General features: G+C 37.3%; 1 protein-coding gene across 1 annotated transcript in view; it reads right to left on the bottom strand.

The window, feature by feature from the left end:
* The window catches only part of LOC129741609 (protein vestigial-like), an 84,812-nt gene that overhangs the window by 32,807 nt on the left and 38,987 nt on the right, over positions 1 to 13,018 (bottom strand). The window contains exon 3 of the mRNA XM_055733348.1: positions 1,199 to 1,469. Within this exon, the coding sequence (XP_055589323.1) occupies positions 1,199 to 1,469 (271 nt within the window). The remainder of the gene's footprint in view (positions 1 to 1,198; positions 1,470 to 13,018) is intronic.

The raw sequence follows: 13,018 nt of genomic DNA, 5'->3' as shown, positions 1-13,018 counted from the left end.
AAAGAGTATGTTTTTTGGAGCTTTTGATAACTCTGGAATTTCAGAAGGAAAGTTTCAAGACATTGTGCTTCGTATTCTGTAAAATAACGCACTCGCATACCTAGTAATATTTGGGATCTAATAATTTTCATAGAATATCATACGGTTCAGAAATCAAAAGAATATTGTAGGTTAGTAAAAATTTCTTCTATTGAACTCGCTCCTTCAAACTATACAGAGATAAGGCCATGCCTACGATACATTGTACGTACAGCAATATTAATTAGTTTATAGCCGTATCAAATTTCAAAACTACCAAAGAACAGCCATTTCATTTAATTATGAAATCACCCTCCCCTCAACGGTAGATAAATGGCTGAGGGTACAATGATACAGGCAATAAAAATGTTTCCCGACTCCTCGGTATAAGCTCCCGGTAGCAGACAATAAATTATGTTTCCCGTCATTTTTATCTCTCGCGATGATGGTAATTTTTTTGTTGATAAATGTGTGGCGGCGCATATTTGAATTACAGCTCCCCGACGGATAAAACCTGCTGCCGGAGGTCCGTTTGCGTACAACGCAACATTCGGAAGCACAACTCGGAAGCATTTATGATTCCGCGACGGCAAACCGACGGACTTACAGATGTTTCTTTCGAAACGAAAAGCGACGATTCGCGGTGCAACGCAGCGGACAGATAAAGAAAGGTGCTGCGCCTGTCGGGGTCAATATTTTAAACATTTATGAGCTTTGGCTCGAAAGCCCGAAAAAGGATACGACGACCACACAATGGAAGGGTTTTTATCGTTGTACCTTTACATTATTGGAGCGTTTATATGATTATGTTATAAAGATATTGTTTCACGGTGGATTTAGATAGGCAAACAAAAAAAAGACGATCTGTAAGTAAACATGAGCATTGAAGACTAAAGAAGGTTCGGAGAGAAACGGTGGAAAAAGTGCAACAAATGTCGAATTGACATGTTAGTTTGAGTCCACCTGCGCGTTGTAGCCTTCTGGGAGACGATCTTCGAAACGAGCACACCGTTTGGTGTCAGTCGAACGAAATCCGACAACAGGAACCGTTTTGTGGTGGTAATAAATAAATTGTCCTTCAAACGGTTTCAATCATCGGCCAATGAATAAATGATGAATGGGATTGGTGGTTCAGGTCAGGTTTATGAGCTCCACTTGCAAGCTCCACACTCTTTCTTACCTTCCGTATCACTTCGCGCCGTACTGATGTCTTCCTCTTTGGTAATGTGCCTCTGGAGTGCCCCGAGTGGTATCGTTGGTATCGTGGTGTTTGAGGTGGAGGTGGCTGACGAGGAGGCTAAGGTTGACGTCTGAGCGGTGGCTGCTGATGCTACGACGTTCGACGACAGGGAAGGCGGCAGAAGCGGTGAACATGGGGAGTGCGATCCAGCTGACGTACTCGAGGACGCAGCCAGCGGGACTCCGGTTGACGAGTAGAGATCTTGGTTAAACTGTGAACAAGAGAGAAAGAAATTGCGATTAGTCTTACAGGGAAGATGATGTTTGAGTTTGAGAAAATTTGAGAACCTCAATATAAGACAAATCGAATAAATATCGGTTTATGGTGAGAATGATTTTACATTGACGTCACACTTTAAGGTTAAAGCAATCAAATATGAGAACACCCTAGTAATCAACGTTTTCAGTAAAACCATACCAGACGGCATTCTCTGATTGCTACCTGGACAAGAAAATAAATACAATTTATTAAGTTTTCACACCTTCCAACTTGGAGTCGAATAGGCACTCCGGGTTTCGTCCCATTTCGGGCGAACCGGCAGCAAACTTCTTTAGACGGAACGAATCGATCGAAATAATTCGACTTATTTCTAAAGACTACTTCAGGCATCTTATGAATCGCATTCCGCAGCACATACTTGATCCGTCGCCCTTTCTCGCAGCAACGAACGGCAACGACGACGCCCGTCAGTCACCGAATCGATACACAAACATATTTACTAGAAGTATGCAGCTATACCTAGTAACGTATAGTCCTGCTAGTCGGCTAACTATTTGACGTCCGTTGCCGTCGTCTTCGTCATCGTCTCGGTTAAGTTGAAATAAAAGATCAGTACACCATAATGGCGCTCACTAATTGACGTCCCGAAATTAAGTTACGTGACTCAGACGAATGATAACAAAATAAAGAGCAAACTAGCTGAATCAGACAGCTGTTGTTTGAAGCCGCGAAGAAAATCCATTCGATAATCTTATTGGGGTTAAAGAAGGCAAGCAATTGTTTGAGAGTTTCAATCGCTTACCAACAATTCTAATTATATTTATTGGTTCGGAAGATACCCAACTACAATCGAATGTTATCTTAAGGGGTGTTGCATATTAAAAGTCAACTTTAAGTATTTACTGTAACGAATTTCGATCAATATCTTTCGTCCAAATGGAATATTTCCTGACACATCGATAGAGGAGAATCTAAACTATGATTTGACGCTTAAAAATCATACTGAACTCGCTAAGATATGCCTTTTAATGGGTATGTTTTATCACGACCCATGCGTTCGTTATAACGCGCCAATCGTAGTATGCTGTAAATAGCATTAATTTTTCAAAATGGCAAATTTTCATTGAAAGTGAACAAAAAGTCTAAAACCATATTTTGAGCGTTTATTCATCCCAAAAAAAATCTATGTTAAATTATTTTTTTTTTATTTTGATAACTCCATTTTGATTTTATTTTCAGTCAAAGTGTCTGTAAGTATTAGTGTGTTTTCGATCTTCGGCTGCTTTCGGGTGTCTTCGGCTACTAGGAGCGTATTGAAAACACAGCGGCGCATATTTGCAACACAGTTTTGTACTGTGGCTTTGAAAATGGTTTTTAAAAATCTAGTTTTTTAAGCAACTAAAGGAATTTGAGTAATAAAAAATCAAAGGGATTTGTAGAAAACACTTTTCTTCTCAACAATTACACTCTTTACGTTACTTCTCGATGGGGCGGAGCTCCAGAGTGTTGGGAGGGTTGAACATTTTCGACACGAAATTGACCTTATTGTCCGAATACTACTTCAGCACGTCCTTAGAGTAGTGGCATGAGGCCAAATCCGGCCAGCAGATTGTTGGTACGTTGTGGGCCTTCAGAAGAGGAAGAGCCGCTTCTGGAGGCACTCTTTCATGTACACCTCTCCGATCATCGTGATCTGGGTCACGAAAGGTGCACTCCGCTTTCCGCACGTTCAGATGGCTTGCCAAACCAGTTATTTATAAGCAAATTTGGACATGAGTGCGGACATGCTCCGTAACGCTGAACTTATCCTGAAAAACAGGTTTCTGGGATCTGTTTGAAGTCGGCCTTCACATATGTTTCGTCGTCCATGATGCAGCATTCAACTTTGAGGTAAAACTTCCTGGCACGTATGAAGTCGTGCAGGGAGCTAACGTACGGGACACCTGTCCTTACTGCTTGTCCGACAACGAATGCCCGTTCGTGCTACGTTCGTATCTTATTCCGAGTCAACGAGACAAGTACGCACACACACATACACACACACATGCATGCTGGGGTTGAGCAGTTAGAAAGGGGAATGGGGTACAAAATGCAATGTCTCATTAAATTAAGATACTACAGCACGGATTTTGGCAGACTTGTTCTGCTTCTCGTAACGATTAGGGTCCTTTTGTACCTTGAACGTTTAAAGCCCAGCCTTAGTTTTGGGCTTCTGGACATGACTTCGACTGAGGTGCAGCTTCTTAACCACATCCCGAACGGAGGCGTTCGGGTTTCGGTCGAAGGCCCCAACTACGCGGTTGTGATTTTTGGTGTTGTACGAATTTTTTTCCTTCACTTCTGGGCTTCTGATTGGTGGTCAATCTTTCCTAGAACCGCTTAATCACTCGCGACACCGTGTAATTTCCCAACGTTTTAGCTGATCCGAGAGATCCTTGTTCTCGTGATGAATGCGCAAGATTTTATCACGTACGAGCTGTTCTTTCGACTCCATTTCTGCGAGTTTTTATCATAGAACTTTAAAACATGCAGGATGTAAACAATGTACCATAAACTAAAAACACCCAAATTTTCATTAAATTCTACCAAACGGTTGAAAAGCTAGAGCAATTTCATAGTGTGGCAATTTCATCGTGGACACCCTCTAAACATGCACATTCAAATTTCGTTCAAATATAATAAAGAATTGATTTTTTGAGAATTTTGGTATGATCGATGATTCGTCTGAAGAAAAACTTATTTTGATTTTAATGCAATATACAAAAATTTCAATAATGTTGGAAATTGTTAGATTTACATCTTCAAAAATAGGGAAAACCTGATTCGGGAAATTGGTTAATATGAGTCAAGTTATTGTCTATTTCCTGATTCTTAAAAAAAATAAATAAAAATTGCACCTTAAATATCTGAAAATGTTATTTGAGGCCTTCGGAGCCGAAGAGATATAAGCGTAAAAATGATCGATTTAAAGTTATTAATACTAAACAATTCTTCATATTACAAACTGAATTTTGAAAAAAAAAAATTTCAAAAAAATATTTGGAAAATGGACTAGACCGTACGAACGGGAGGGGTTTACCCATGGCGATTTTTCCAAATCAAATTTTCAGCTCATGAAATGAAACTACCACAGTAGTGGAAAATTACCGGGTCCAGAAAGGTGTTTTAAAATATTTTGTAACAAATTTATCAGGAAATTTGCTCGCCTCCAGTGGAGTTTTATCCCATATCACTCTAAGACCTACAGTCTGGACTCAGGCTTTCCCATTTTACGATATATGGTATTGACAAATCGTAACCAATTTTTATAGTAAATTTTGAATTGCTATTCCATTATAAGCAGCGTCCCGGGTGACGATTTTGCTTGCTTATGGAATAAAGGTTTGCTACTGAGCCAGAGGGAAAGAAAATCAAAAATTCAAATCTTGTCTCCGCTTGTGTCCGCTCTTGACTGTCAATATGACACAATTGGAAGTTTGGCGGCTTGTAACTTTATTCGGGTGCATCAAAATAATACAGTTTCTTCGAAGTTTCTCAATGAATTCTTGAAATCTTTTATTTTGCGTCATTACTTTTTTATGGGCGCACCCTGAAAGTCTAGGAAACAAAACTCCCTAATCAGACCTTGAGTGTCTATTTGACACTCCTCGCTAAGAACCGTTATAGCTCTCTTGAATCTCAAACGACTCTTACAATATTTCTAGTTTTGGAAACCTCGTTATGTAATTCAAATATGTTTTTATCCGTTATTATCCGTTATTTAAAGTCTATGAAAAAAAATCCGAAAAAAACGAAAATTTTATATCGAAATATAGCAAAAGTTTACAGTATAGAAGTTTGCATTTCATTTATTTTTATATAATATTTAATATAAAAATTAATCCTAAGAACAAGGTCATTTAAATTTTTTTATTAAATTTTTCTTTAAATTGCATTAAAATTTCAAAATTTTGTGACGACGCTGTTTTTATAAGATAAGATTTATGACTTTATGTCAATGTTTAAATGTTTCGTTTAATTTTAAATTAGTTAGTTACCCAAGCAACCAAAAGTCTCATATCTACTTAAACTCGTGCCTCCAAAGTTCGAATTTTGCTGAACAAAGGTTCCAAAGGGATTTGGTACCGCATTTTCTCGAATGTGAACATAAAAGTTACAAAAGGTTCCTCAAAAAGTCTTCTATAAACTTGAAGTTCCAAGAAGTTCCTCAAATAGCCTTTTATGTGACATGTCAATCGCACCCACACAGTATAAAAGTTACAAATTAGGTCTCAAATAGCCTTCTGTGAACTTCAAGTTCCAAGAAGCTCCTCAAACAGCATATTTTGTGACATGTCAATCGCATTTTTCAGAATAAAAGTTACAAAATGGGTCTCAAATAGCCTTCTATGGACTCGAAGTTCCAAAAAGTTCCTCAAATTGCCTTTTTGAGACCTGTCCACCATTTTATGAATATGAAATGTGAACGATCATCACATAAGGGCATATTATAAATAAATCATGATTTGGAGCTTGGAAATTGTTTAAAATTAAAATTTATATTGAAATTTCAACTCAGAACGACTTAATGCTAACTCGCAAATAATTGTTTTTGAAAAGAGTAAATATTTTGACTTTACATTACGATATTATTTTAACGGATGATTGATTTATACGCCGTTCCGTAATGTTTCTTAGTCATAATCAACATGCGTCTTTGCTGCTGGCTGCTGACTGCCCTTGCGAGTATTCTAGGAAGCTTATAACCACTTTGAATTTTAGCTGGCGGTAAGGCAACATCTAGGCGTAGCGTCGTGGCAGCGTGTTTGGCTATCATCTCGGAGGATCGGGTTCAAATCTGGTACAAGGACTAATTTTTCCCATTAGGTTGTTTGATTGCTTGAATAAGCGAATCAAATAATTGTGTAGCAGAACTGGCGTGCGTGCTGGCATGTGCTTAGCTTAGCTTAGCTTGTTTGACTACTCATATCCACCTTCAATCATTTAACCCGAAATGCTTCACTAACATTATTTTGAAACATTTTAATTCTTTGATTAATTGGGCAAACATATTGAATATATTTCGAGCTCCATGATCGCTGGCGTGGCTAAGTAGAACGAGTTCCACATCGCCAATGGTTGCTACTCCGTGATCGATCGAGGCCATCAGTTTTGTGCAAGGGCCAAAAGAATGCAGCTTGGGATTAGCAATTCATTCTCAATGCACAAAACTCATGCTCTCCCTTTAAAAAAGATCAATAACAGTGCCGGCCACGTCCTAGTAGTCAATGAGGGATGAAGGAAGGATTGTTAGTAAGATACTTTTTAGGATCAACCATAAATCTGTTATTTCAGTATTCTTCAAAAGCTTATTTTAAAAATTGTGAAACAATGATAAGTCAGTATCACCAGCAATAGAAACCGTCTATACGTCTGCGAATCTATATTCAAGTATCTCAGGAAAGGGTTGAATTAGTAAGGGAGAAGTCATAGATCAGGAGCCATTTTTGGTAAATGGTGCGATCTTCATTTTACCTACACTTCCTATGCTCCTAGACATTTTCTTACATAACTCCTATTAACATGCGCAAAGCGATTTTAATTTAAAAATTCAAAAAAATGAACACTCTAATAATAAGAAAAGTAACCATTCGAATATCCCACACCCTAGCTGTTTCCCTACAGTAATCTCTAACACAGGACAGAATCAAAAAGACTTCTGAAAAGAATTAACAAATACACACCAAACCAAAACATGGTATGAAGAATTTAAAAGATGCAGATGATGCAATTTGAAAACATGTGAGAAAGGTTTGCAGAAAATTTGTCATTTGAAAAACTTTGCGATTCGTTGCAAATATCTGCCTCATATTTTGTTGTTTAATATTATTTAGTGCTTAATTATATCAGTTTCATTTTAGCCTCTCTATAAAGATTAATTAAAATATACTTTTTTTGTACTAAATTACTTATTTCTGTCAGTTAGATATTACATTGACAGATTACAAAAATAAAAGTTAGATTTGGTTGTAATGGATTAAACAAATTATTTTAAATTGATCATTTGAAAAAACATATCTCTATATTGTAACATTTTAAACCTCTTTGCACAATCATTGTTACTGTATATATAAAATTTTTATGTGGAAACAAAGTCGATTTTCTTTAAACATTTTGTTTAATCTTAAAAAAAAAAATCACTCATAAATAAAAAATCAATGAATATTTTGAATACAAATTAAAATATCGCTATCGAAGTTTTAATAATGTTGTTGAATGATATTACAATTTTTTATGCACTTCGATATGAAGTGATTCTTGCAGATTTCGCATGAAGATCTGCCAATAAAAGATTTTAAACCAATTTTAGAATAACTAAGTTCCAAAATTGTGGAACACATTTTTTTATAATAAACTTTAAAAACATTTTAAATAAATTTAAGAAAAATTATGGAAAACAGAAGTACTTATCTTTAAAATGCAGCTTCCTAATCCCGGCGAAATATTGTTCAGGATCGGTCCGGAAGGCGCAGTACCAGTCCCTCCTTTTCAGGGACAATCAGTCCAGCAAAAAGCATTGCATCACTGAAAACTTTGCTGAATCGGGAATCGCGAAACTCAACAGGTGGGAATACCTGGCAATCCGTGTTGATATCACAACTCTCACAATCTACTGCACTTTGAATTTAATAAAATATCAAAACATTTTAAATTTTTCAATTTTTTGACACGAGATCCTGGCGTGCGTGCTGGCATGTGTCGAACAAAGTTAAAAACAAAGCCATAATTAAATAAGATCAATTGAGGGGAGGTGATGGAAGGAATAAAGATGGATGCCGAGAAACCGGCAGCACCACATGGGCTGGTGGTGACCAAAGTAAGAGAGGAGAGGAGAAGTATTTTTTTTGTTTTCGCTGATTAAAGGTTTACTTGTGGGCTGAACAGAAGGCCGTTCAAATCTGTAATGGAACTTCAAAGTTTCAATAAGAACTTAAATATTGGGCTGAATAAAACGAACTTCAGCACATTGATTATGCTGATTAAGCTGTGTTCGACCCTTTTAACGAGACTTTTGGTTGCTTGGGTAATCACACAATTTCAGTTTAAAACGTTCCAATTCAAAATGAGGATGGATTCTTAAAAAAAGTATAGTAACTAATGTAGTAAATCAAATTCAAGGTAATATCAGAAATTTGCTGAATCTCGTTACAGTTTTTTTTTTCTAAATCTCTGTCTGTGGTATACTATTGCCAGCCATCGACAAGTTTTCAAACCAGTTTTTTTTCTACCCCACACCACTATTTTCAACGCTCCCGCTTTGCCCGGCAGTATTCATCATATCATGTCAAAGTTTTATAATTTCTCTTAATTTAATAAGCTTGCGCTAATTTGTACTGACATACAGAGCGAACATGTTATAGGCACCCAATGGCACAGCGGGGGTTTCTACCTTATCGGTTACGGCCGAGAAACATCAATGATTTCCGTTCGTCTTCGCCTTCAGCCCTCGGATGCATTGGCTGGATCACGATGTCGTCTTGGAGCAATCCTAATATGAGCCCCGTCACACACACACGTTGCGTTTGGTTCATTTTCTGGGAAGCATTTTCTCAATGGATCGTTATTTACCGTAAATTCTATGTGGACGAGCCCTTGCTGAGTCACGCACGCATCGACTGAATCCTAAAAATCAGGCAACTGAACATCGCGCTTGCGGAGACTTCTCTGGAAAAACAACGAACCCGTTTTCCGCGGACGGCTGCGCGTACTTGCACGTACTTAGTTTCGGTTCGATTGAGGATGATGACTGCAGAGGAACAAACAACCTTCACCGTCCCTGAGCAAAGTCGTTGATCTACTCTCAACGATGCAGGTGATTACCGGTGGTGGCCGTCGCACTCAATCCTGTAAATACGCGGGACCTGTTTCTCAAAATGTAAATTACTTCCAGGAATTGAATCTCAATGAGCGATGAAAGCGCTAGACGATCTTTGGAAAATCAGACGACAGATGCCTAATAGCAGTCAAGATAGAAAAGTTCGAGCAGCTGCTAGTTTAGTTGTTGTTATCGTGTTTGCATTGATGCTATCGATTAGCTGTATTGACAACGGTCAATCACGATCGAATTGCCCGTCGTCGTCGCCGTCAACCCTGATCGAGTCTGTGCCACCAGCATCGGCTTCATATGGAACGGAGCAACATTGAATCGATAATTCATACCAAGTTGTTTTTAACGGCGAACATCACTTGACAGTTGCGTTAGATATTATCTGATAGCGTAGTTATTTCTCATTAGAAATTTTGATTTTGCTATCGTGCACCTCAGACGTGTTGTGAATCGTCAATGATCGATACGTTCTTGGTGTTGATCACTCAATCCCCCTTCACTTTAGTTGAGTCGAGTGCGAACTAGCTTTTATCAATGAATTTACCTCATGTTTCAGAAGATATTCCAAGCAGCTGAGCTAGAAAAAAATTTTAACGAAAAAATTATTTTGCTGAATTTTTTACATGAATATTTGTAAAACTAACGATTTTTCAACTGTCCATACAAAATCAAAAAAAAAAAAAACTCAATGCTGGAGATAATCAACATTTATGCCACACATTTATCAACTTTACAGAAAATTCTTGAAGTTGTTAATGAAAAGGATACAGTGAGCTGAAATCAATCCTGAGAGTTATAAATTCGAGAAGCTTCTGTAAAGATACATGATAAAATACTACGAAATTGAAATATATACATCCATTTTTCAGTTTTTTCAGAGGCTTCTTCAAGTCGATTTCACTACGAGAGATAACCAAAATAATCTTAATTTAAAAGTAAATACCGTAAGTATAGAAACGTTCGACAGTTATATGTACAATGCAACTTCATTGCAGATTTGTTCTTGTTTTCCTATATGAATCATGATTTCAATTTTACTTATTTATGAATCATTAATTTTTTGTGAGATTCCTCTTTTTAATTTTTCGACATCCATCAACGGTTTAGCTAGACCATTTCAAATCCTTCCGAGCAGCTGCAATTGTTAATGACACACACTCTGGGAGCCAGTTGCTTATTAGTCCTGCTAGAAGGAGGCTTCATAAAATTCATCAAAATTCTTACCACAATTAGAGAATCTCAGAGACGTAGAATATTGCATCCAACCATACAGTGAGTACCGAGTACGTTTCCCAGTCGGTAATAAGCGAATTCAAATTCCACAGCTACCGACTGCAGCTACCGTTTTGACATTATACACATATTTATACCTATATGCGATAGCGTTTCAATCAACGTTAGAGGGAGGGGAAGGTTGGTTTGTGAGATGACAGGGTGTTATGGACCAACCCAAGTCTCAGATATGAGGTTCCGTTCATTCAGCCGATAGTATAGTAAGGTCTGTAACGAGTGGCCACACGGCTGCCTGATTAGGATTCTTCGAATCGTCTAGCAGGGCCCGCCAGACCCGGAGACTATCGGTCTGAAGCTAAACCTTCTCAGATAGATAGAGGATCACGAACCGATGATGCTGGGCCGAGGACTGCCGAGTGGGTGATTAATACATTGTTAGCATTTGTGCGTACGTCTCCGCAGCACATCATCGGAGGAGGAACGATTGGCCGGTGAACTTCTCATTTGATTGATATCGATCAGATCGGACTCGGCCCAGGGTGGCTGCCATATTAGCGATTGGAGCGAGATTGGAATTCCGTTCGTGTTGATTTAAACCCTGACGATGATGCTTTGCCGAAGCAGCTCCACATTCATATGTATTGTTTTTGTGTAACAGATATTTATAGTTGCCCATTCCGAATCTATCAAGGAGCATAGCATCATAGCTCGTGCTGAAACGTCGCAATCCAGAGCGGAATCATGCCTAGAAGGCATGCTATTCGACATAATAACGCTTTGATAGTGCTTCCTGGTGCGTTGTAACGGTTGATGGATTGATTATTATCAGAGATAAGATTTATCATCCTTGAGCTATAGAAATAATAGCAGGGAGTATAAATTATCTATCCTGACTAAAAATTTGAAACTGGTTTGGTCCATCGCCTAAATAGAATGAATTTAGGACATTTATTGATTGTAGACTTTTTGATTCAATCATATTGTGATTAGTTCCAACAGAGACAAACGGTGAACTGGTCAAAAGGCTTTGAAGAATAATAATTTTCGAATTGTGACCATAACTACTAACATAAACATAAACCGGAATGATGTCTATGTTGTCGTGATACATACATTAAACTGAGTCAGTTTGGGGTCCTTTTTCTAATTTCTCAAACCCTGGAGTCTTGAAAGCTTCGTTTTCGTTCAAAACTTATCCATGATTTTTGGCAGAACTTTTAGGAAACGTTTATTTGAGTAAATTTGAACTTCAGGGTTTGTATGGGAAAATTGAATAGGGTGAGTGCTCAAACTTTGGACGTAGAGCCTACTTTAGTCCTACAATACCAAAAATCGTAAAAATCTCATTTCGTTTGCATAGAATCATGACACTCCTTTGCAAATGATGAACTCTTATTCTTCCTTTATCCTATCATACCGCTATTAACCAAAAAAAGCAATTCTAATGAAAATGCTTTCTCTTTAGTGGTAAAACAGACAGCTCAATTAGTGGGAAGCATTTCGAGAAGTCAGAGAGAATTAAAATAAATCACATTATTTCACAGGCCAAGCCGAATATTATAGGAAAACTACTATTGCTGTAATGAATATGAACTATACTATCCATTCTTCATAAGAAAATAAAAAAAATCATTGGAAAACCCGGAAAACAGGTAAAGGGTCCAAAAATAGGACACTTTCGGCCATGATGTTCTTTTTTTAGACCTGACATCAAGTTTTCAATAGTAAAAAATCTATTAAAGTTCAAATTTTCATAAGGGCCTTATTAGAATCCTATATTGAGCATTTTCAACAATTTCAGTCAGTTTTTGGTAAATAAGCTACAAGTAAACAAAAAAAAACTTACTTGCTGTTATGCTGCTGAGAAATGTGCTAATGAGGAGAAAGTTTGAGATATTCATAAGAGAAATTAAAGTTTTTATTTTAATCGTTAAAAATCCCCAATACTAGTTCATGTTATTTACTTAATTGAAATAAAATTTTTAATTAGGTTTTTGATGATTTTTCGAGAAATCTAACTTTTTACTGGCATTTTAGATCTAGGTCCAATAAAGGGTACAAACCCAGTACCAAAATAGGAACAGAAGGTTAAAAGTAGGAAATCTGGATCATCCATATCTTTGAAAATCTATCAAAAACGGCAAAACGAAGGATGAAAATTCTCGTTGAAACTTGCAGATGAGACCATTAACTACAAATAGGTTTTCTCAAAACCATATAACACCCGTCCATGTATGAAAAAAATATACGTTTATACAAACCACCGCCTAAAGAGTCCAAAGTAGGGCAACTAACCCTATTTTGTACTGAAAAATTCACATACTTTTTGTTTCATCTGTGGAATCGAGCCTGCTAATTCTTGTGTCAATTTATAAATTTTCTAAAGGAAATTTTCCTCTGAACAACTTTGTCCAACATGCCCTTATTCAACACCTAAAAAC

Source organism: Uranotaenia lowii, chromosome 2, assembly GCF_029784155.1.
Source record: "Uranotaenia lowii strain MFRU-FL chromosome 2, ASM2978415v1, whole genome shotgun sequence".
Lineage (NCBI taxonomy): Eukaryota > Metazoa > Arthropoda > Insecta > Diptera > Culicidae > Uranotaenia > Uranotaenia lowii.
Note: the sequence above shows the minus strand (reverse complement) of the source record. Positions and strands in the feature narration are given on the sequence as shown.